This window comes from Furipterus horrens, unplaced genomic scaffold (genome assembly GCF_987537825.1).
Source record: "Furipterus horrens unplaced genomic scaffold, mFurHor1.1.pri manual_scaffold_2, whole genome shotgun sequence".
Classification (NCBI taxonomy): Eukaryota; Metazoa; Chordata; class Mammalia; order Chiroptera; family Furipteridae; genus Furipterus; species Furipterus horrens.
The window spans coordinates 115,280,092-115,304,894 of NW_028327172.1; the positions used below are offsets into that span (position 1 = coordinate 115,280,092).

Here is a 24,803-nt window from a genome sequence, read left to right on the forward strand (position 1 = left end):
AGAACATTCTCTTGCTTTTCTTTTTACTTCCTTTCTCTCTACCCTTCCCAATACATTTCTTTTAAAGAATTTAAATCACCTTCTAATCTCTGTAGTTACATGCATCAATAAGGTAAGTTATGTTATAAACCATGTCAAAACATAATGCTTCCTAATCCTAATAAACATTTCTCTTGGTAGTCTCTGTACCCCCCAAAGCTAGGGTAATCATAAACCAATTTTCAATAACTTGTTACTCAAATAAACCTGGTATTTTATGAATATATCTTTTAGATAGAATTTGAAAATGTATGCATTGGGCCAGAATTTCTTCTTTTATTTTGTAGCAGGACTAATCAAACCATGATCGTTGACTAACATGGAGCACGGGCATCAGTAGATTTCTGGAAAACCCTTTTGCTTTCAGATGAATATTTTCTACCTATTTATGTGATTAATGACTAGAAGTATTATTAAAGCAATTTTCCTAATAAATAACATTTTTGAGGGCAGGGGCCATAGTAGACACTTAGTAAATCTCTATTGAGTGAATGGGTACATAAAAGTACAAAGAGGAGACTCCACCCAGAGTAGGGCTCATAGTCTAAGATAGAAACAACATAGCAGCTATTGTCTTTATCACCATAAATGTTGAATAATTTTAGTTGGTGAGGTGCTAATAAAAACATTAACAACATTCTTGCCCTCTTTCAGAATAAAAATTCCAAAAAAAACCCCGAAGACTTCCATTCATACAATACATTTTTATTGACTACTTGCTATGTGCTAGCATTGTGTCGGCACTGGGGATATCATGAAAAATAAGGCAAGACAAAAATTTCTGCCCTTGAGGAGCTTCAATTTAATGGGATGACATCCAAAAAAATATATATCTTAGTGAAAAGTGCTAAGGAAAAAATAAAGTATGGAAATGGGATACGAAGTGGGAGAGAGTGTGGAAATTTTAGATAAAATAGCTAGGCAGACTCATGCAGGCAACTTTTGAATAAAAAAATGAAGAAAGTAAAGATTTGAGAAAAAATGTTATATTCCTATAATAGGAGAAGGAGAGGGGAACTAATGTTGAATGTGAAAGAGATAAGCATTCCTTCAGTCCACTTCTCCAGGTAGCAGTCAGTACAGTAGTCCTCCCTTATTCTGAGGTCTCACTTTTTGCAGTTTCAATTACCTGCAACCAAGGTACAAAAATATTAAATGAAAAATTACAGAATTAAACAATTCATAAATTTTAAATTGTGCTCTGAGTGATAAAATCTTGTGCCACCCCACCCAGGATGTGAATCATCCCTTTGTCCAGCATATCCACACCGTATGTATTCCCCACCTGTTAGTCACTTAGTGGCAGTCTCAGTTATCAGACTGGCTATCAGAGAAAGACTACATCACACTCACATAACTTTTATTATAGTATATTATTATAATTGTTCTATTTTATTATTGTTACTCTCTTACTGTGCCTGATTTATAAAGTAAACTTTATCATAGGCATGTATATAGAAGAAAAAAAACATAGTATATATAGGGTTTGTTACTATCAGTGGTTTCAGGCATCCACTGGGGGTCTTAGGATGTATCCCTGGAAGAGAAGCTGGGACCACTATATTAGGTCTCACTGGTGTATTTACCCACCAGTAAATGGGGACTCACACTGCATGCAGTATACCTGGATATCCCAGTGAGTGACTTTAATTGATAGGAGGGCTAAGGGGATGGCTTGTGGATTCAAGCAGAATAAAAAAGGCACTCAAGTTAGCATCAGGTGGGAGATCACAAAGCTACACCAGCTAGTTTCCATTCATACATCCAAAGGAAACAAAGATGCTCTTAGAAAGTATTGTAATACATAATTTAAAAAAGTAGCAGGAAAAGTGAACTTTAGAATCTGGAAGAGATTAATGAAGGTCAAGGAAAGAAAAAAAGGGGTAAAATATGAGCAGCAATACAAAGACCCCAGGTGGTCTTCTGGAGAGGTCCAAAATGAATGTGGAACAAGGTAGGGTGTGTGTTTGGGGTGGGGGCTGGGGGGTTGGAGTCTGCATTGGTGTTTGTTATGGATTGAATCATGTCTCCTGCAAGTTCATACCCTGAGGTCCTAACTATCAGTATCTCAGAACATGACCTTTTTGAGAATGGGGTCATCGCAGATATAATTAAAGATGAAGTCATACTGTTGGGCCCTGAATCTGACTGCTGTTCTTAAGAAAAAGAAAGATTTGAACAGACATGCCACATGAAGGTTGAAGTTATGCTACCACAAGCCAAGGATTCACCAGAAGCTAGGAGAGTTCTGGAAGAAGTGGCTTCAGAGTGAGTGTAGCCCTGCCAACACTTTGATGTCAACCATCTGACCTCTCCAACGGTGAGACAATCCATTCATCTTCTAAGACACCCAGTTTGTGGTACTTTGTTACAGCAGCCCTAAGTGCGTGATTGCCATGTGCATCAGAAAAGTTTTCTAGCTTTGACTTCTGAAGTTAAATTGTATTTTCTTATTTTAGCAAACCTTTCTTTTTAACGATTGTGTTGCTTTAGAAAAATCACATCAAACCTGCTCTCCGCTAAGCAAATTAGAAGGTCCATTCTGACTTGAGCTTGTACTATCAGTTACACACACGTCAACTGATCTAACAGTATGAGGAAGCCACGGATGAAGAGGGTAAAAAGCGCCTTTTCTCAACATTGGACCGAAAGAATAAAAGTTGCGAGGGGAAAAGAAAGCTCGATTCAGGTATTCAGCATCTCCCTCCCGCAGGTTGTGCGCTGACTGCTCCCCTCTCCCATGCAGTGACTTAACTCCTCACCCCAACTGTCAGGTGTCATGCAAGAACAGGTTTCGGAGAAATGAAAGGTTCCCACCCTTCTCCACCCTCAGGGTAGAGAACCTCAAATCCGCCCCCACCTCCCGCCCATGCCTAGGAGAGAGGGCGCCAGTGAAGGAGAACACTCAGCTCAGGTGTTCCCCGCAGCTGGGAGGTACCGGGAGCCATCGGCGGCCCCGCAGACCGAGGAAACTCCGGCCAGTCCACCTGCGGGGCCGCAGCCAGCTCAGCCGGACCTTTGTTTCCCTGCCACGTTCAACGGGAATGGGGCACAGCTAGGCGCCTCTCGGTAGGGTGGAGCCCCACTGCCAACGGCACCCCTGTTAAATGGCTTCTCAGGCGTCCTCTGGGAAATGGAAGGCCGCGCGTCCCTCTAGAAGGGAGAACGACACACTCCCCACACTCTCCGAAAAAATCCTAGGGCGGTCCCTCTTCTTGGCTGCTCGGACCTCTGCGTGTTTAAACTAGCCACAGCCAGGACAACCTGGACTTCCCCTCCGATATTCCCGCTATTAATAATATGAGCCCTTCCAGCGCGCCTACAGGCCGCACTGAAAACCGGCGTCCCCGGGTATCTCTCTCCAAGAGGCGCTGGCCTCGTCGCCTAGACGTCCATTCCAGCTCCATTTCGGAATGTCCGTTTTGCTTCCTCACCACCCTGGCTGGCCTGAGGCTGCCCAGCGTCTTCTCCTTCGGGAAATTCCCGCCTGTGCCGCCAGATTGTCTCCTAACGAACGAACACCGGGCCGCTGTCCGGGTGTGGGTCGGCGGAGTCAGGGTAACAAGCCTAGGGAGAGCCAGATGGTGGTAGTTCTGCGTTGAGTACCGCACGCGGCACGGCCTTCTCTGGGCACGCCCTGCGCCCCACAGGCAGTCACCAAGAAGCTTCTCCGAGGCGCCTGCAGCCGGTCAGCAAACACTGGCCCACCCGCCAGCTCAGATTTCCGTGAAACCGGAAAAAAAAAAAAATCGGAGGAACTGAGCATGCTCAGTGCGGAGGGCGGGGCACTCCGGACTGCGCGTCCGGCCGGGGGCTCCTTAGGCCGCCTCCGCGCCGCGCCTGCCGCAGGCTGCTCCTGCCGCCCCGCCCCGCCCCGCCTCCAGCAGCTCGTCCCTGCCGCGGCGGCTTTCCCCGCAGAAGCAGCAAAGAAGCAGCAGCAGCAGCAGCAGAAACAGCAGAAGCAGAAGCTGCTGCTCCTCCCCGGCGGCTGCGTCCCGCGGGTCCCTCCCAGGCTGCGGGAGAAACACAGGTAGAGGGAGGACACAGCTCCGCGCTACCTGCACCGGAGCCCTTCGCCTCTCCCAGCCGGCTCCTCACCCTCGGGAGGAACATGGGTAAGTCACCCTTCCTCCCCCGTCATCGCCTGACATTTTTCTCTCTCTCGGCGTGTTGCAGGGTGGGACGCATTTCTCGCGCAAAGTTGCCGATTTCTCAAAAATCCCGATGTGAAACAACGGCTCTTCCGCCGGGTAGAGTCGGTGCACGCGGAACACACGCCAGGTCGCCTGGCTGGGAGGGTCCGAAGCGCGGCTTCCGACCGCCGCCCACCTCGCCGCCTAGCCGGCACCCCGACGCCTCGTCTCTCCTCCACCATCCTTCCTGCTCCAGACGGTGCTGGCACCGCGGAGGCTGCCTCGAGAGCTCGCATCCTCTGCCCCATTCACTGTTCTCTGGCGGCTGCCCGCTTCCTTGTGCCCCGCGTTTGCGGGGCTGCAAGCTCGGGTCGGAGTGCGAGAAAGCCCACTCCGTGTAACTTCCCTGACAGAGCGATCTTTCCCCGTCTTGGATTCGTCTTATTCCGAGGCGGGGAAGCGCCTGCAAGTAGTTCGTGAGGGTGATTTTACCACCTTCACGGAAATTATTTTCTGTGGGGGAGAGCGGACAACCTCAAAGGTTGAGAGGACGACTTGTCAGAGGCCACGAGGAACCCGAGGACGGATGGATGGAGCCGCTGGCTGTTGAATTAGTGTTGGGTGACTACAACGTGCCAGTATTCCTGTGCTCAACCCATTTACTGGGTTCCTTCGCCTGTCTACTGTAGCAGGAAACTGCTCGGTATAGCATGTTACCAAACTTAGTTATTCGTTCCCAGCTTCCCCTGCCTAAATCTACATTAATCTGATTTTGGTTCCTTTGTGGTTATAGTTAATCTCAAGAGTTTGGTTTTAATGAAATATTTAATGCAAATATGTTTTGTAAGACTACATAAAATTTATCCGAAAAATTTTTCCTAATTTGTTGCTTAACTAGTAAATTCAGTAATTACAAAAACGGCGGATGAATTCTGTAATGTAATTAAAAGCTGGAAGTTTTTAAAACAATAGTCACAATTTGGAATACTATACTTATTTCTACATGTTCCCCAGTTTGCTTTCACTCCTATCTTTTCATAATTTTCTCTTTTTAAAATGTGCTCCATTGGCATCTGTCTACTGGGGCTTTTCCCACCCCTCTGTGCAAGTCATTTAAGCTGAAATGGTCCTTTCATCTGTCATACAGTGTTCAGCATATCCAGCCTTAGGTCGTGGCAACTCAGAATCTTCAAGGAAATGTCTAAATCTAGAAATGCTGTCGATGAAGCTTACTTTTGAAAGCAAATGCTTCAAGGTCTGATTCAGACCTTTGGCCATATGTCTGGAAGAAGCCATTGTTGTGGGAGGAGGTGGTATGAGTGAAAAATGAATTGAGGGCCCTTCATTTTATTTTCAGTTCCTTAGAATTTTCCTTTTAATGTATTACTGGTATGCTAAACAAATTTCTGTAAAACTTAGGTGGCCCATTCATATTTACGTAGCCTTTCTCTGGCATCATAATTTTAAGTAAATATTAATATAGATTACTGAACACATTGTGACTTTCCCTTGAACATATACAAATTTTCTACTCAATTATAGGTCACAGGTTTTGTTTGTAAAATACATTTCCCCATGTTTCAAGGTAAGCTAAAAAATTCATTTAATTAGGAATTTAACTTACATGTCAAATCAGTACCTTTTCAGTGGGAAAAATCCAATTCCGTTGCAATACTAATGAATAAAAATACTTAAAACAAATGAAATTATTTACTAAAACATGATCTTGAAAATCTTGAATGTTATTGTTTGACTTTAAAAAGGCCAAATAGAAACCTATCTTTCATTTGAAGCTTCTCAGATAATGCTTTGATTAAATTCATCTCTTCATAGAGCTCTGTACTTTGTTGGAAGCTTTTTAGCACTTACATAATCTGCTTTATAATGGAGCTGTTTATTTGTGTGTTGTGTATTTAATCATGAGTTCCAGAAGATGAAACTTGCCTTATTAACTTTTGTGTCTCCAATAGTGCTTTTCACATAGCAGGTATTCAGTAAATCTGTGGTGAATTAATTGTTTAACTTAAAACCTATATTATTTTTAACTTGTGAACCTGGAGGTATGGGCCCTAAACAAACATTTGTGTTGATAGATATTATGGAGGTGTGGAGGAAGCAAAACAGAGAAGTATAATTAATTATATTATGACTGTTCTTCTCTAAAAAAAAAGCGGGGTTGTCTCAGCAGTATGGGTTTTGGGGCATCTCCAGGCAAGCCATTTCCTTCTGCACTACTGTTTTCAATGGTAAGGAAGTTGAGTGTATGATTAGCAGGTCCAAACAATGATATGCAATTGAAACCTTGGGAAGCAATTTTATATTCTGAGCCAAGGAAGTTTTTATCACAGTTTATGTACTCATAAGAGGTGGAAGGTAGACTGATTAGTGTTAGGGAGAAAAATCACTTTTTAATCTGTCTTTATAAAAAATAAATAAGGTGACTTTTAAAAAAGATATCCTCGTGACAGTGATTTTTCTCCATAAGAAACTAAATGAAACTTTCTATATAATTTTATGGACCATAATATTATTCTATGTATATATTTTATTATAAATTCAATATGTGTTTAATATTTATTGAATGTCAGCCATGTGCAATGTACTGTGGGAGGACAAAGATGAATAAGACATTCATATTTCAAGTTGCTTATAATCTTAACAGGAAGGCTATAACATACCCAGGTAACTATAGTAGAAATAAAGTATAAGTGATATAAAACATAGTCTTTACCTATATTATAGAGTCAGGATGGAAGGAAGATTTTAGAAAAATGATGTTATTTGGATCAAAGTTGGGTAAACAGAAAGGTACAAATGAATGGAGACTTGAGGGGGTGGAGAGAAATGATATAACTGAAGATAGAATGATAGGGAATATTCAAGGAGTTTCCAGGTATAAATAAAAAGCCATGTTTGGCTGGAGCAAAAGGTAGGGAAATAGTGGGTGGCAGAGATGACAAAATATTAATAGATACAGACCAGATAGTGGAGGACTGTAAATACTAAGCTGAGGAAATTTTTAGATTTGACTTGTCTATTGAAAGATTATTAAACATTTTTATATAATGAAGTGATAGATCTGTGGTTTAGGAGAATTAATCTGTCAATTAAATGCAGGATGAATTAGATGAGAAACTAGAGAATGCTTCAGAAGGTGGTGGTTGCAGTTTGGGTGAAAATATTTAATGACCTGAATAAGATCAGGCAATGGGAATAGAATATTGCAAATAAAGAACAGGATTTACCTTGCAACTGATTGAATATGGAAATATGGAATTGAGAAAGGAGTATACATTATCATCGCCTGGGCAGTAATGAGAATACATAACCTACTATATATTTAATCCATTGGTGGTGTACTTTTTGATCTGTCATTTAGATTATCTGTTCCTTAATGACAGGGACTTTCATATTAGGTTTTGAGTACTTCTCTGATGCTAGTGTCTTAAAAGTTTATTGACTGCCCTGTCCAGGTGGCTCAGTTGTTTGCAGCATCGTCCTGGACACCAACAGGTCGTGGGTTTGATTGAAGATAGGGGTGCATATGGAGAGGCAACTGATTGATGTTTCTCTGTCACATCGACACCCCCCCCACCCCCCCACCCCCGTCTCTCTCTGTCTCAGCGTATCCTCTGTTGAGGATTTTTTTAAATGTTGACTGACTAAAAGTAGGTATAAAGTATTTAACAGACAGTTATTTTAGCTCTCAAGAGAGGATTCCAACTAGAGATGTGGAAGTTATCCATAAATATCCTGCTATGATATTTGAAGTAAGGTGGGAGGATGAGAGGCAAAAAAGAAAAAGAAGAAAATTTGTCCAAGGTAAGAATCTTGAGGAATATGCTGTAGTTGGAGGGAAGGAGTGGAATGATTTGACACTGAAAAAGACAGAAGTAGGTAAGAGCCAAAGACTAGAATTGGCCTATAGTTGGTTTCAGGGAAGAGTGAATGGTCAAAAAGTTTGTTGCTTCAGAACAGAATGATAAGGACTGAGAAAAGGTTCTAAGTTGATGTGGTTTGGTTAGTATATTACCCAGTATATATTTTTAAAAAGCATCTTTAAAAGTTGTGGTAAATATGGAGGTCAGTAGTAAAGGCTAAGTGATAATGAATAAGTGGAAATAGACCTTATTGTCTATAGTCAGCTGTATTCCTTGCCCTGTTTAAAGATCTGTAGATTAGAATAGATGTTTAAAATTTGTTGTTCATTGAATTTTTGAGAGAAACAGACAAACATCAATTTGTTGTTCCACTTATTTATGCATTATTTGGTATGTGCCCCAACTGGAGATTGAACTGGCAACCTTGGCATATCGGGACCGTGCTCTAACTAACTGAGCTACCTGGTGAGAGCCAGCATAGATTTCTTTAATATTTTTAAAATTTTCCCCTTTATATGGAATGACACATGCTGTTTTCTTGCCTGAGAATAAGTTGTAATCTCACCATTGTGCCTCATATCTCTTTGACATGTCTTTGTGACTTAGTATAGTAACTTTTATTTTTGCGATATCTGTCAGGCAGAGTGCATTTAGGAATGGTTTTATAATTTTATATGGCATTTTGCATATTCTTTATTGATGAATGGTTATCCCTTTTTATTTACTATTAGTCTTTGTGAATTTGGAATTTCTCTAGTTATGTGCATGCCTCTAAGTTTACTCTTAATTCCTGGAGTTTTGTTTTTCTCTGTATGTATTTAGCAATATACATGTCTTTTCCTTGCATTTTTAAGTCCAGTAATGGTTTTATGAATAAACAGTAAAAAACAGTACATTTACTTGCACTTTGCAAGTCACAGTAGAGTGATAAAATATTTTTGCAAGCTGGTAATCACTGTGATTAATTTTTTTAAGAGAGCATAGGTGATAGATTGACTAATTCAATAGTTTTTCTTATGTTGCCATTATATCTATTTTGTATATGCCCATTTATTTTTCTACATGGGAGGAAGGCTAGATTCACTATCCTTGGAAGAGGTGTATTCTGAAGTCTCTAATACTACTATTTGGAAAATGATAATAGCCTTAATTCATTTTGAGAACCATAGAGTTTTAACTTCCACAGTGGAATGTTGGAACTTCTAGGTGCCTCTGGAGAAATGTTGTGATTGCTCTCTCGAGAGTTTCCAGATCACCTGAATTTAAACTTCGTTCTGGAGTTACTGGTGGCACCACGATAGCCATCTCATGAACATCAGGATGGGAAAAGGAAAATTTCCTCCTTTGGGAACTCCATGTTAATCTTAGATAACCAAGTATTTGGATAATTATAAGGAAAAAATTTAAAATATTTTCCTAGACATTTAATTTGGCAAGTAGCTCTTTCTTGTGAAAAGTAAAGCAATAATAAATGAATATATCAGAATTGATTTTCAAGTCTTTTTTTCTATGATTTTTTGAAACTATGAAATATACTTAGTGTCATTGATGTCTTAAGTATGATATAACCATCCCTATATAATTCATTTTTCTCTAGTATTCAAAGGGTAATCTGTACTTGAGTAGCAATGTCAGGGTTTGAACCAACTTATAGTTTTGACTAAATAGATGGCCTGAAATACCATTACCCATGCTGACAAGATACAGATGCTGGATTCAAATTGCAGAGTAATGTAATTCTCTCACTGCGTTTGTTGATACACCTTTTGTCGCTAGAAGCATTCTAGGAGTTAAAACTGAGAATTAGGATAGTGATAAATGGAAGTCATTAAATTGAGGTCAATCTAACTTGTAAATACCAAAATCCTTCTTTTTGTTCACAAAATGAATTTTTTCCGTATGTGCTCAGTACCTGGCTTCTTCTCTAAAGACTGTTTTTGCTCAATTTTGTCTGTGTTTTTGCTTTCAACTACTATTTATATACCATTGGTGCCTAAATATATATATCTAGGCTATATTTTTGTATCTAGTAGATTATTAAACATCTCTATATGCATAGTTAATTCAAACTCATTGAGCTCAAAACTAAATTCATTGTGTAATTTTTAATAATTGTAACCAGAGGTGTGCTGGTTAATATTTAACCCAAAGTGCTTATGCAAAAAGTTTAGATTTTTGGTGGTTGTTCATTCCCTATGTATGCATAGTAGGGAAGCGATGAGGTGAAGCATGCCATGATGTAGAGTATCTACCATATAGACACAGTAACCTCATGAGCACAGATATTAGTAAAAGGTAATAAAATAATTAACTAGTAATGAGTTTTGAGTATTACCTTTTATAATGTTTTAATATAAATTATTTGATTTTAAATTTATATAATTTAATTTTCAATGATGGTTATTTTAATAACTGCATTACAGTTTTTGAAATTTTAATAGTTATATTTCATGGGCTGGTACAAGGTGGCTTTCCAGTACACCACTGGATTAATAATTACCATTTATTAAGAATTACTGATATCAGTTATATTTAGCTTTACTGCTTTTAAATATTTTTTAATTTAATTTTAATCCTGTCAACAGTTCTGTGAAGTGGGTGACACTATCCCCATTTTATTGATTCAGAGGATTAAATAATTTATCCAAGGGGCTGCAACTAAGTCTCTAAAATCCTCTTTAAGAGCAGTGGTTCTCAGACTTAAGCTTGCATAAGAATCACCTGGAGAACTTACTGGGAAAAGAAATTACTGGGCCAACTCTCAGAAATTCTGATTCAGTCCGTGTGGGGTGGGTCAATAATTTGCATTGTCTAGACATTTCCAGGTGCTACTGCACTTTGAATGTCACTACACACTGTAGAGCAGAAGCATGCAAACTTTTTACTTGAGGACCAGATGATAAGCATTTTAGGCTTTCTGCAGGCAAGGAGGCAAAATCAATGATATTACATAGATAAAACAGAAAATACATATGAGAGAAAACAATATCCTCAAATTTTTTTAATGCTGAAATTCAAAATATAAAATTAGTTCCACACAATTTATTGTAATATAGGCTTTAGTCATCCTACATTCTCACAAACTTTGTAGGGTTATTCAACTAAGCCTTTTTCTATTCCTCAGGTACTTTTACCATTATCAGTTGTAAGGCATCTTAGCAGATTCCACTTCAGGTTGTTGCATTGATGTTTTTTAGCTTAGAAAATATTCTTGCATATTGTTGTTCTGTGCAGACTTTTTATAAAAGCAGTTCTTCAGTCACTTCATGCTCAACATTGACTTATCAAAAATAACACTAAGCAATTTCACATATCTGTCAGCTCATCGAGAACCAAGAGACCTCAAATTCCTTTACCTTGTTTTTTTTTTTTTTTAGTTGAATGTTGATACTGCTTCCAGTGTCCTCATTCCTACAAGCAGCTGTTTTCAAGGAAAGGTTATTCTTAAACAAGCCCCCTCACCCCTCCCCCACCCCAAATTTCTTTGGTTGCTGTAGTTAAAATCCAATTTAAATAAATGACCATGAGTAAGCACCTTTCCTTGCTTGGCTAACAAATGAGCCACACAGAAACATACTTTGCAGATTTCTTTCCTTTCCTTCCTTCCTTCCTTCCTTCCTTCCTTCCTTCCTTCCTTCCTTCCTTCTTCCCTCCCTCCCTCCCTTCCTTCTTTCCTTCCTTCCTTTTTCTTTCTCTCTTTCTTCCTTCCTTCCTTTCTTTCTTTCTTTTGTGAAGAAATTCTGCTGTGATGAGATACTTTCTTTTGTATTTTCTAATTTCTCTGATGATTACTTTCCTATGACTTGTGTGATGGATACTCAGGCTGGTAATGTGTTGTATTTTTCTAGCATAGCTGTAGTGTCATTGCATGCTATAGTAGTTTTTCATATAATCCAGTAATAAAATAACTCATGTACCACTTTAAATTTGACATTTGAAGGACACTTGTTTTGACAACATGGTGAAAATGAAATGTTGTAGTAGATAATATATATAGTACTTGAAACACTGGACAGTCATAGTGACGTTACTGCAATTTGTAATGCATCAAGCAGCAGTGTACAGCTATGAGAATGCCACATGTTTCTGTATTAACTGCTCAACTGTCATCATAATATGGACAAAGATATAGACAGTACATAAAGGAATGGTTTCTCTTAACTAGTTGTATGATTTAATTTTCACAATAATTTCTTAAGTTTAGAATAAATGTGTTAACTTTCAAGAGGTAATATAAGTTCAATTTTACCATAATTTCAAGTACTATTAACTCTTTAGTCATTTAAAAGCTATAAGAGAAATTTCAGAAACTGCAAAATCAAATACCTCCAAATACCAGATAGAGTATTAATTAGTGATACAGTATTCCCTCACTTATCATGGGTATTACATTCTAGACACCCCCCCCCCCGCGATAGGTGAAAATCCACGAAGTAGGAACCTTACATTTATTTTAGTATTTATATTTATTTTAAGGCTTTATAAACCCTTCCCACAAACTTATAAACTGTTCCCAGTCCCTTATTAACCTTTCCCACTCCCTCATTAACATTTTCTACACTTTTATAAACACTTCTTATGTTCTTAAACATATTCTACACTCTTAAACCTACATAACTTTAGCAACATACATATACAGTACCTGAAAATCCCACGATATAGTGAAAAATCCACAATAAATAATTAAATATAATATTTTTTTAAATCCTGCAATACAGTGAGGCAGTGATAAATGAATCGCAATATAGAGAGGGACTACTGTATAGATGATATATGTAGTCATCAGTGATCTTTAAACTGAATTTTCAATTGATCAGAATGATATAAGAGGTCAGATAGAGGATAGAATCTCAGTCATCCATAATTTTCTTGTGTAGTATAAGAGCCTTTGGCAAGTTATTGAACCTCTTTAAACCCTCATTTCATGTATATTTTAAATTATTATTATTATTATTATTATTATTATTATTATTATTGAATAAGAACCAAGGAATAGATTTCAAATGAAATGAAAGATAGGAATGTGGAGGTGAGCCCATTTCAAAGGGAACTAATATAAATTATAATATGGAAGCCTTCAGGCTCAGTGACCTAATGAAGACATACCAGCCCTGAAACCCATGTCTGCTGTATTATTTCTTTCCTTTTTTAATATTTTGGCCCTTGAGTATTAAATATACTGCATGATTTGGTTAAAATAATACAAGTAGTACTATATCCTTTGATTGATTTTACACCTCAGTACAAAATAATGTTTTCCAAAAAGGACTATATTTTCAGCTTTGGAAATAGAAATTAAAATTTTCAGCCTTGGAAATAGAAATTAAATTTTAATATTTAAAACTACCCTGTGAAATAGGTGTTACTATTATCTATATTTTAATAGATGAGAAAGTTGAATTCAGAAGTTGAATAACTTGCCCAGAAAGATAAGTGCCAAAGTTGGGATAAATCTAGACATGTATCTTCAAAGTCCAGGATCTTCCCACTGAACAGGCAGTCTGCACAGTACCATCTTAAATAAACTCAGGCAGATCTCATACCTATCAGAACTGTACAAAGCAAGGACTTTCTGTATTCTGCTTTATATAGAAGTAAGCTCTTCAAGAATGAGTTTATTACCAAACCATGTTAGATAGCTGTTCTAGCTAACAATTGTGTATAGATCTGAATGTGTTACAAAAAAAAAAAATTATAATGCAGTGTACCAGGGAGCACTCTCTGCCATAGTATCTCATGGATGGTACAGTGCTGAGTGCATATTTTAGCTTTCATTAACTGATTAAGGAATGAATTCTAGGCAAAAATTTCCAGATCATTGTAAGTAATAAGCACTTGCGTATTTCAGAGAAGCTGTACTAGGCTCTGAAAAGGTAAATGTGATCTGTCTTCTCACATTCTCAGATGTTTCTGTTTCTCTTTCAAGAATTATGCCCTTATCCGTATCTACTACTTATTTGTTTTGTTGTTCTGTATTTACCATTTGGAAGTCAAGCTTTTAAAAGGCAGACAATGTGACTACTTGCACTCATTATTTTTTCACTTTCTGTAAGGCCTAATATAGTAGCCTTGTTTTTCTAATATGACTGATGGTGTTATGTACAAACCATATAAAAGCCAGAAATATGACACAATGGATAGTTATTCTTTCTTGGAGCTTATCGCTACCCTCCCCCAAAATGCATTCTTGCTACTAAAAGGGAGTGAACTTAATCAAGCTCATGTAAATTTTCTGTTCTAAATAATTTTATCTTTGAGGCCAAATAACTTTAAAGACAAACATTTGTATATTTATGGAGGGTAAATACATATCAATGTAAGTTTTACTTTAATATGATCAGTTTCATATTTTATACTGGAATTACTTAAGGAATCTTCAAAGGGGAATATTTTCCATAAGAGTTAAAGCAAGTTTTTATTAAAGTAAAATGACTCCTGATTTCTTTGCTTTTTTTAACTATGAAAAACAAAATGTCCACCCATAAATTAGGGGACTTATTTAAAATTATTTTATAAATGTTACATAATTCCTTTTATATAATTTTTTTAAGTAATTTGAAAATCATAGGATTTTATATAAGTATTTTCATAATTTCATATAGTACTTATGTCAGAAAATGCTTTCTAATATATAAGAAAATAATATTCTATACAAACAGTCCAGCAGCCCTGCACTTTGATGACTTTTTAAAATGCCATGCCATCATTTTTCTTTAGAAGTATATTTAATACTCAAGGGCTAAAATATTAAAAAAGAAAAGAAATAATACAAAAGACCTGGACATAGCGGATTATATATATATTTTTTTTTGAAATTGATTTGAGGGAGACAGACAGACATTGATTTGTTGTTCCACTTTTGTATGCATTCATTGGTTGATTCTTGTAACTACCCTAACCAGGGATGGAACCCACAACCTTGGTGTATCAGACAATACTCTAACCAACTGAGCTACCTGGCCAGGGCCTATATTTTCCAAAGATGTCCACAGACAATATCTCTTACCCTGTATATTCTTCTATAACTTGCTACTCCCCTTTGAGAGTTAGGGTGTTCTCTTCCTGTGGGATTTGAGCACCTGTGAGTGGTAACCAAGAGAATGCTGCAGAAGTGATGCTGTGTGATTTCTTAAGCTCAGTCTTAAAAAGGCAATGCTTCTTCCACCTTGTTTGTTTCAACACTGACCTGCTTGGAGCACTGAGAAGTCAGAGACCTGGAAGCTGCCATGCATTGAGGAAACCAAGCCATGTGGAGAGGCCTAAAATCTCAGGTGGTCAGTCATAGCCTTCAAGTTCTTCCAGGCCAGTCACCAGCCATGTGAGGGAATGAACTGTCAGATGATTCAGATGATGCCAGCCTCAGCCATTGAATCAATCCCAGAGACAACTCTGGGCTTTTGAGACTCTGCAACGAGGCTCCAGACCTGCTGGAACAGAGACAAACCATCCTCAATGTGCCCTTTGTGAATTTCTGGTTCAAAGAATCTATGAGCATAATAAAATGGCTTTTGTTTTATGTCAGTAAGTTTGGGGTGGCTCGTTATGTAATTATAATAACTGGAATGGATATAAAACCTGAAAGATATGGTGTCTCTCTAAGATACAGATTACTATCAAAACTCATTAAAGTGGGAACTACCTGCTGAGTAAAGGTTTACTGAGGCTTTTTTTCCATTTCAAATGAAGACTGCCAAACAGCTTTCTGTAAATGAGACACTCATTCCCTTATTCAGTCAATTAATTAAACATATTTACTGAGTACCTCTTATGTGCCAAGTGATAGGTATGGTGAAATGACTATGCAGTATATATCTGAGGGAGATACGTTCTAGTGGATACCTGAAACCAAGGATAGTACTGAACCCTATATATATTATGTTTTTTTCCTATACATAAATATCTGTGATGAAGTTTAATTTATAAATTAGGCACATGCACCAACAATAATAAAATAAAACAATTATAACAATATACTCTAATGATTAAAGTTAGGTGAAAGTAGTCTCTATTAAAGTATCTTATTATACTATACTCACCTTTTCACTTAAAAGAAGCACCTTATGACTTCTCCTTGGCATGTAGAAATTTCCAGCAGCATTATTCTTGTGCTTTGGGGCCATTATTGAGTAAAATAATGGTTCCTTGAAACAAGCACTGTGGTACCATGATAGTCAATCTGATAACCAAGATGGGGACTAAGCAACTAATAGACGAGGAGCATAAAGCATGGATAGCTGGACAAAGGGATGATTCATGTCCAGGTGGGACTGAGTGGGAAGGCACAAGATTTCAGCATGCTACTGAGATACTCAGAATAGGGTGGTCGTCGTTGGCAGCCGTCCATCTCGAGAGACGATGGTGTAGCTTCTTAAGAGTCTATCTGCACCGCCGAGAATGGCTGTGCAGTCCGACTCGGGAGTGACACGGTATCTGTCTCCTCCCATGTTGAATCGACATCTTGCGATGACGCTGGAGTGTCCTCTCCAGTGAAACTGAAGCTACAGAGCCTGGGAAGGGTGATATGGAGGGTCTGCTGTTGCCCATGCAGCAGACGCCCCCCTCTCTTCGCAGCTGAAGGGTCCAAGGGAAAGACGGAGTCAATACAGCTTGGCTTCAGGTGCGCCGCAGGAGTTGCCGGTGTTGACTACAACGTCAAACCGCCTTAGGGACTCCGGCTCCAGATTTTCTGTCGGGGTTTACTCCCTTAGCCTTTCCCCTGAAGAGGTATGCCGCAAGGCAGCGGAGGTTTTTTGGAGTCAGAGTTTCCTTCTCTGATGTGCCCTGACTGGAAGATCGAACCAGCGACACTTAGCTCGCAGGCCGACGCTCAATCCACTGAGCCAAACCAGCCAGATCAGAATAGGGTACAACTTAAAATTTATGAGTGGTGTATTTTTGGAATTTTCTGCTTTAACGTTTTTGAACTGCAGTTGACCACAGGTAACTGAAACTGTGAAAAGTGAAACTGCAGGTAAGCTGGAGATGACTGGAACTAATAAGGTGCCCCATGCAATATAGTGGAGGAGCACTTACTAAAAATTCAGCAGAAAATACTGGAAATTGTGACTGGCGCTGTGAAGTTTGGAAGGAGTGATAGACAACGACCCCGGAGGGTTAATGAGAAGGAGATTTAGAATGGGCAGAAATGGTCTCTGGGGTGGTGACATCTAGGTTCAGACTTGATGGGGAAGGGACGACAAGCAAGGAGTATTGGGGATGGGGTAAAGGAAAGAAATTTAAAAAGACCCAGGTGCCAATATAGGTAGTACTAATTAAGTCTTAACTGCTTTTATTACTTATTGACAGATAGTTTTGACCAATTGCTATAATTTGACTAACATTATGTCTTATTTTTTCCTCAGTCTTGTGGTAAGTTAATAATATGAACTTAGATGTACATTATTTGTACTTTGTTTCAGAAAAATCAACTTAGTATCCATTTAATAAGATTAACAAAGTATATCTGAGATATGATGCCCTACAACTTCTTTGTAGTTTATAGATGAGATACTTAGAGATATAGTTCTCTTTTTCTTTAGAAAAAAAATCAATTTCTCAAAACTATCTAGCCCCTCCTAAGGAAATAAGTATTAAGCTTGGTTATGAATAGTATCCTTGGATTTTTTTATAAAGTGTAGGTTTGGGTTTACTAAATTAGTCACTGGTTATATTAGGCATCACTAGAGCATGTTAGTGTTATTTGATGTACATTTTTAAGGCTGCTTTTTTCTAGAATGGCATGGAAAATAAATTATTTCTTATTTTATAACAGGATTCCATTACATTTTTAGATTATGTCATAAGCTGGCAATACATAAAAGTCTAATATAATGTATACCTTACTTTGAACTAAGAAAATGCTTGAAAATCTAATATGAGAGCAACAATCCTGGGTGGGGGGTCCTCAGTCTCTTATCAGTGTGTCTGTGAGATTGAAACTCTTTGCATAATACCATTAAGACATCACTTGTCTTTTTCATTGTGTTGACATTTGCACTAATAATGGTGATAAAGCAGTTGTGAGTAAAAAACTGCTGATGCATTAGTCTATGTGAATCAGGGTAGTAGTAGCACCAAACTGTGCTAGTAGTTATGGTACAGTATTCTTTGCCATCATGTTCTTGAAATAATTAATACCAGTTTCATTTAAGAATATCTATAATGAAGCAGGAAAAAAGTCTTTTTAAAAATCTCAACCTTGCCCTGACCAGTATGGCTCAGTTGGTTGGGCATCGTCCTGTCCTTCAAAGGAAAAGGTAGCTCTTCGATTCCCGGTCAGGGCACATGCCTGGGTTGCGGGTTTCTCCCCATTAAGGAGCATATGGGAGGCAACTGATTGATGTTTCTCTGTCACATCAGTGTTTCTCACCCTTTCTTTCCCCCTCCCTTCTCTCTTAAAATAAATAAATAAAATCTTTAAAGAAGCTCAACCTTTGTGTTCATATTAAAAATATTCTGTTTGATGAAACGGGAAGTACATATATAGCACTTTCATTACATTGCAAAGTCTGGTGGTTGTTTTGAAGAAAGGCACTGTGGTTGAGTTGTTAACTGACTGAGGTACTTTTCTTTTATGGAATAACACTTTCTTTGAAAGAACTGACAAACTGGTTTTTCATATTTGACATTTTCTCATAAATGAGTGAGTTTAATTTGCAATTTAAAGTCAACAACTGACCGTATTTGTTGCCAGTGATAAAATTGGAGTTTTTAAGAAAAAATTGCAGAGTTTTAGAAAGCTTGTATCACCTCAAGCTTGACAGGTTCCCAGTACTGAAGGAGTCTTTTAATGATATTAACAAATGTGATATTTTGTAATAGTGCAATGAAATATGACAATATTTGAAAGGTATGCATAACTGTGACCTAATTTTTTTAACAACCAAATGTATTGATGATTATATCTTGCATGCTGCGTTAAGATTCAAACTGCAAGAGACCAATGGATTTTAATGTAAGAGGTGGAAAGGTTCATTAATGTTGTTTCAGAGTTCACATGGCAACTAACCTTTAAAAAACTACCACCTGTTATGTTTTGGTGTGTTATCAAAGAATATTCATGATTATCTGAAAAGGCCATTAGAATACGCTTCTGTTTTTCAACTATGTATGTGTGTGACAAGGCTGAATTTTCATCTATGCAACCAAAACAGTAAAGTACAAAAAATTGAGTACAGAAACAGATATGAAAATGTACTATCTTCTATTAAGGCAGACATTATGGTGATTTATAGAAAAAATACCACTTTTTTCAATGTGGTGTATAAATACAATGGAATATTGCTCAGCCATAAAAAAAAGATGAAATACCGCCATTTGTGACAACATAGATGGATCTTGAGAGTATCTTGCTAAGTGAAATAAGTCAGATGGGAGAAGTCAATAACCATATGATTTCACTCATGTTGGATATAAAACCGAAAGCAACAAATGAACAAAGGAGACACAGAAGCTCATAGACACAGACAACAGTATGGTCGTTATCAGAAGGAAAGAGGAGTTGGGAAGGTAGAAATGGTAAAGGAGCTCAAGTATATGGACAGAAGGAAATGACTATGGGTGGGGAACACAGTGCAGTGTACAGATGATTTATTATGGGATTGTATACTTGAAACATATAATTTTATTAACCAATGTCAACCCAATAAATTCAATAAAAATGTTTAAATACCATCTTTTTCAGTAAGCTTTTTTTGTTTTTCAAATGTTATTTTCATTAAAATATTAATTATGTAATAGATAATAGTTTTATAATTATTAGATTTAATTAATTATAAAGTATTTAAAAGTTTCAGTTTTAATTTTTAGTATGTTAAATAGCAGTAGAAATAATTGATGTAAAGCACCATTAGAGGTTCTGAATAATTTTGAATACTGTAAAGATATTTTGATAATCTATGGTCTAGAGGAATCCAAATATAGTTTAGGAAGTGAGCATAGTTTTATAATCCAAAATGTGCATGTTTTGGCTTAAAGCAATATTTTTATTTGAAGTGTTTTTCAAATGGCAGTGTTAAAGTAGGTTATATGGTTATCAGACTTGGTATTATTTTGTCATATTATTTTGAAACATTCCTAAACCTTTATTATTATTTTTGTTTATGTCTTTAAAATACAACAAAGGAAGCATAAAATGAAACACGAATACTTCTGAAGATGTATACTTTTTTTTTTCTTGTGAAACTAAAGTTTGTTGTCGTTTTTTAATTAACCATGGCTCGCTTCCCGAACAGGCTAATAAATAAGGTATAAGAATGCCGAAAAAGATATTCTGTGACAATCTGGAATATTCGTGGTACCTTACATATACAGAATGAATATTTTATATTTGGCTTAAATAGGTAAAGTTTTATGTAAAAAGTTTGTAATAGTACAGTCCATTGCCATTGTAGAATGTATGTGGATGTTAATTTACTATAATGAGAGCCTATTGCTTATTAGTGTTAACTGTTATGTAGCATGAGATGACCATATGGTTAGTGAGGTTTCTGATTTTTTTTTTTTTTTTCTATAAGCAGATAATCTCAGTGATACCTTAAAGAAGCTGAAGATAACAGCTGTTGACAGAGCTGAGGATAGTTTAGAAGGATGCTTGGATTGTCTGCTTCAAGCCTTGGCTCAAAATAGTAAGTTTGATTATGTTTACACAAACGCAAACAAAAAGATTGGCTGTCGTTGGTATGTAGTTTATCATATAACTTGCACTCACATAACTTGAATTCTTTTGAATCCCTATTCTAGATACTGAGGTTGTTTTACATATTCCACCCTCCTACTCTGTATCTCCACCCACGAGGTTCTAAAAGCCAAGTTAGTCAGAAGAAAGGAGAAATTGATTGGTAGTGATGTTGACATTAATACCATTCTGAGAGAGAGGCTATTATTTCATTCATAACAGATAAGCATCTAGTTGTTTTTTTTAGCACTTACATTTGTTCTTAAAAAAAAAAAAAAACACTCTGTTAATAAGTGGGGAAACTAGGGAGGAGAAACAGAGGGAGCTTAAAAGACCTAATATTTTTTTCTGAGATCTTATGGCCACATTTTTAATAATTTGACTTTAAAATAATGTGTATGCTTAATTTAATAGAAAAGAACCATTAGTAGTCATCCCAAAGTCCCTTAAAATTGAGGTAGGACTTGAGCTTTGGTGGTATGGTAAATAATATTACAGATAAAAATTATATGGCTCTTCACTGACAAACACATTGTATTGTTGTGTTTGATCCATCATATTCTGCCTTCTCACAGTGAAGAGAGAGGTACAGAATGAATTTCATTTTGCTTAGTTGTGCTATGGTTTGCACTGTACTTGTTTGTAATTATGCCATTATCTTATCCTGGGACTAATTATGTAGCTGACAAAGAATTTAGGAGAGAGTATATATTGTTAAATGTTTCAATTTCAAGCACTCAGAGATGTTTGTCATATTTCTTTTTTATTTTATTTTCTAGTAAAGTGATTGGGAAATCAAAAATAATTTATTTTAGTATTTAGTGTGCATTTTAAAGCTAGCTTCAAAAATTCTTTTTCAGTAATTTGTTTTGATCTTAGAGATAACAGAGAAGGCATTTAACACAAGGGCTTTAATAAAAGCATTTGTTCTTTAGGCTGTGTTATTTATTGTGGTACATACATGTGGCTATTTAAATCTAATAATTAAATTAAAATTTAAAGTTCCTCAGTCTTTTAAATAGCCCTGTTTGGCTAATGATTACCTTATTGGGCATCACAAATACAAATTGTTTCCATTATCACAGAAAGATATTTTAGATAATACAGTAGTCCCTCTATCATGGTTCACTTATCGCGGCCTCACTGTATCTCGGGATTTTTAAAAATATTATATTTATTTATCGCGGGTTTTTCGCTATATCGCGGGATTTTGCAGTACTGTATACGTATGTTGTTAAAGTTACATGGGTTTAAGAGTGGAGAATATGTTTAAGAACATAAGTAGTGTTTATAAAAGTGTGGAAAAGGTTAATAAGGGAGTGGGAATGGTTTATAAGTGTGTGGGAAGGGTTTATAAAGCCTTAAAATAAAGGTAAGTTTCCTACTTTGCGGATTTTCACCTATTGTGAGGGGATCTAGAACGTAATACCCATGATAAGTGAGGGAATGTTGTATTGGTCTAGAGGACAAGAAGCACCATGTGCTGACATGATTTTCACACATGTCTGTGTAAGCAGATTTACATAATCATGTTATTAGTCTAAGTAACTCGAGTATTTCAAGTTCATATTTTTGAAGAGTTTTATTATAACCTTTTGTTTTCAATAGCCCATTATTTTTCACTGTGTTATAAAAAAGTAGAATTGTTTAAATGAATCATTTGTTCAGGAACTGAAGGACATGGAGGCGATGTCATTCATTTTATGTGGAGGGTTGCTCAGTCCTGGAAAGACTGGTAAAAAGATGAAGAAAAGGCATGAAAAAAGGAAGCAAAAGTTTATAAATTTTTAACGAAGAGATTCAAGAAATATTTATAATTATATAATTATTTGATTAAATTTAAGACTATTACAGGTTTATTCAAGAAACCCATTTATTGAAAATGGTCTTGAATTCATGTATTATTAAATATTAAGGGCAAATAGTCACAAGGTGTTAATAGTTCTAACAGTAGACTGTACTGTTTTTATTAGCTCCCCAGGAAGGGAACAAAAGAAATGTCTTTTTTTAGAATCTATATCAAAATTTATGTCCTTATATCTAAGATACTGACACAAAAGAATTTTTATTTATTTTTTGCTTTACCTCTGAAACAGCTTTATTGACATCTAACATCTAATTGGATACAATCAAAATAATGAATGGATTTCTTACTCCCAAATTTTCATTTTGTACCTTCATAGTCCCTCTCTTTACTCCTTCCCAGACAACCACTGATCTGCTGTCACTACACAGTTTGCATTTCCTAGATTTTTATGTAAATGGAATCATGCCGATATGATTCCTTTTTATTTGGCTTCTTTCACTTAGCATATTTTGAACGTAAAAGAATTTGACAAGGAAGAAGAAGTTCATGCAGATGTCTGGTCTTTGACTTAAATACTGATATCTATCATTGATTGAGCACCTCCTATGTTCTCAGCACTGGACTTGGCACTATATCTGTTGTTCAATCTTTCCTGCAGCTCTCAGGGAGGTACTGTTACCACCATTTAAAAGATATGGAAACAGACCTGTAATGTTACTTGCTTTGCTCTGGCAGAATCCGTTTGGATTGAAACTCCTAGTTAACAAAATAAAAAATTAAATTCTGAGTAAAGTGCAGCTTTTTTTTAAAAATATGCTTTATTGATTATGCTGTTACAGTTGTCCCAATTTCTTTTCCCTCTGCTTCCCTCCACCCAGTGACGCCCCCTCCCTTCAGTTGTCCCCCCCTTTTAGTCCATGTCCATTGGTTGTGCATATAGTTCTTCTCAACAACTGCCTGTCTACTCTACTCCCTCCTACTATGCTTCTTAATTTCTGCATCATCTCCCTCCCTTTCCTCCCTTCCCCCCTCCCTGCTGACCTCCCTCCAATATGTTCCCCATACCTATAGTTCTTTTTCCACTCTCGTTGCCTATTTAGTTTGCCTTTGTTTCGATTCTCTAGCTTCTGTTTTTGGTTCTTGTGATGCAGTTTTCATTTTAATGTTCATAGTTTTGATCCTCCCTCTTCTAAACAAGTCCCTTTAACATCTCATATACTGGTTTGGATCTGATGAACTCCTTCAGTTTTACTTTGTCCTGGAAGCACTTTCTCTGCCCTTCTATTCTGAATGACAGCTTCATTGGATAGAGTAATAGTGGTTGTAGGTTTTTGCTTTTCATTACTTTGAATATTTCTTGCCAGTCCCTTCTTGCCTGCAGGGTCACCCTTGAGAAGTCAGCTGATAGTCTAATTGGGACCCCTTTGTACATGGTTCTTTCCTTCTCTCTTGCTGCTTTTAAGATTCTCTCTTTATCTTTAATTTTTGACATTTTGATTATAATGTGTCTTGAAGTAGTTCTCCCTGGGTCCAGCTTTTCTGGAACTCTCTGTGCTTCCTGGACCTGTAAGTCTATTTCCTTCTCCAAGTTCGGGAAGTTCTGCTTCATTATTTTTTCACATAATTTTTCAATTTCTAGTTCTTCTTCACCTTCTGGCAACCCTATAATTCAAATGTTTGTTCGCTTATAGCTGTCCCAGAGGTTTCTGAGCCTCTCCTCATATTCCTCTCTTTTTGTTTCCTCTTTCTGCACCGGTTAACTGTTTGTTCCTTCCCTATGTTTCGATTTGTTGATTTGATCTCTGGTTTTCATTTCCTCACCACTTGTCTCGTATGTGTTTTCATTCATTTCAGCAGGACTAGCCTTCATTCCTTCCCCGTCATATTCAATATCTTTTGTTAATTCTGTAAGCTGCCTTATGACTATAGCTCTGAACTGAGCCTCAGAAAGATTTCCTATTTGTTCATCGCTTAAGTCCCGTATTTGCTGTCTGGTGAGCTGCGTCACTGGGATCTCAATCATGATCTGTGCCATCCTGACAATTCTGTGTTTACCTTTGCTTCCTGGGCGGGGCTGTCACATCTCCTACGCTATAGGGGGTGGAGCCCCATGCACTCATCACAACCGGGTGACCCTTCTCACCGCGCTATGGTGCTTTGTGTGGGGGTGGGGGTCCAAGATGGATTCCTGCCATTGCTCTCCACTGAGAGACCGGAAGCCTCCTCCTCCGTCCCCATGCCCTCTGGGCCTCACAGTCCGAGGCAAT

At 37.3% G+C, this 24,803-nt stretch overlaps 1 protein-coding gene and 1 long non-coding RNA gene across 6 annotated transcripts in view; one reads left to right on the forward strand and one right to left on the reverse strand.

Moving 5' to 3' along the window:
• Window positions 1-728: 728 nt before the first annotated feature.
• Window positions 729-3,778, reverse strand: LOC150019320 (uncharacterized). Its single transcript, XR_016509246.1, has 2 exons — window positions 3,474-3,778; window positions 729-1,168 (listed from the first exon to the last, which is right to left on the reverse strand). It is a non-coding gene; the product is annotated as an uncharacterized LOC150019320 (long non-coding RNA).
• Window positions 3,779-3,971: 193 nt separating this feature from the next.
• The window catches only part of RAP1GDS1 (Rap1 GTPase-GDP dissociation stimulator 1), a 141,345-nt gene continuing 120,513 nt past the window's right edge, over window positions 3,972-24,803 (forward strand). For 3 of the 5 annotated variants that reach the window (XM_090266320.1, XM_090266322.1, XM_090266323.1), the window contains exons 1-2: window positions 4,095-4,154; window positions 20,572-20,679. In XM_090266320.1, coding sequence (XP_090122446.1) covers window positions 4,151-4,154; window positions 20,572-20,679 — 112 coding nt within the window. In that variant the 5' untranslated portion in view covers window positions 4,095-4,150. Of the gene's footprint in view, window positions 4,155-20,571; window positions 20,680-24,803 lie in introns of all 5 variants that reach the window. The other 2 variants (XM_090266324.1, XM_090266321.1) reach the window with 2 other exon arrangements.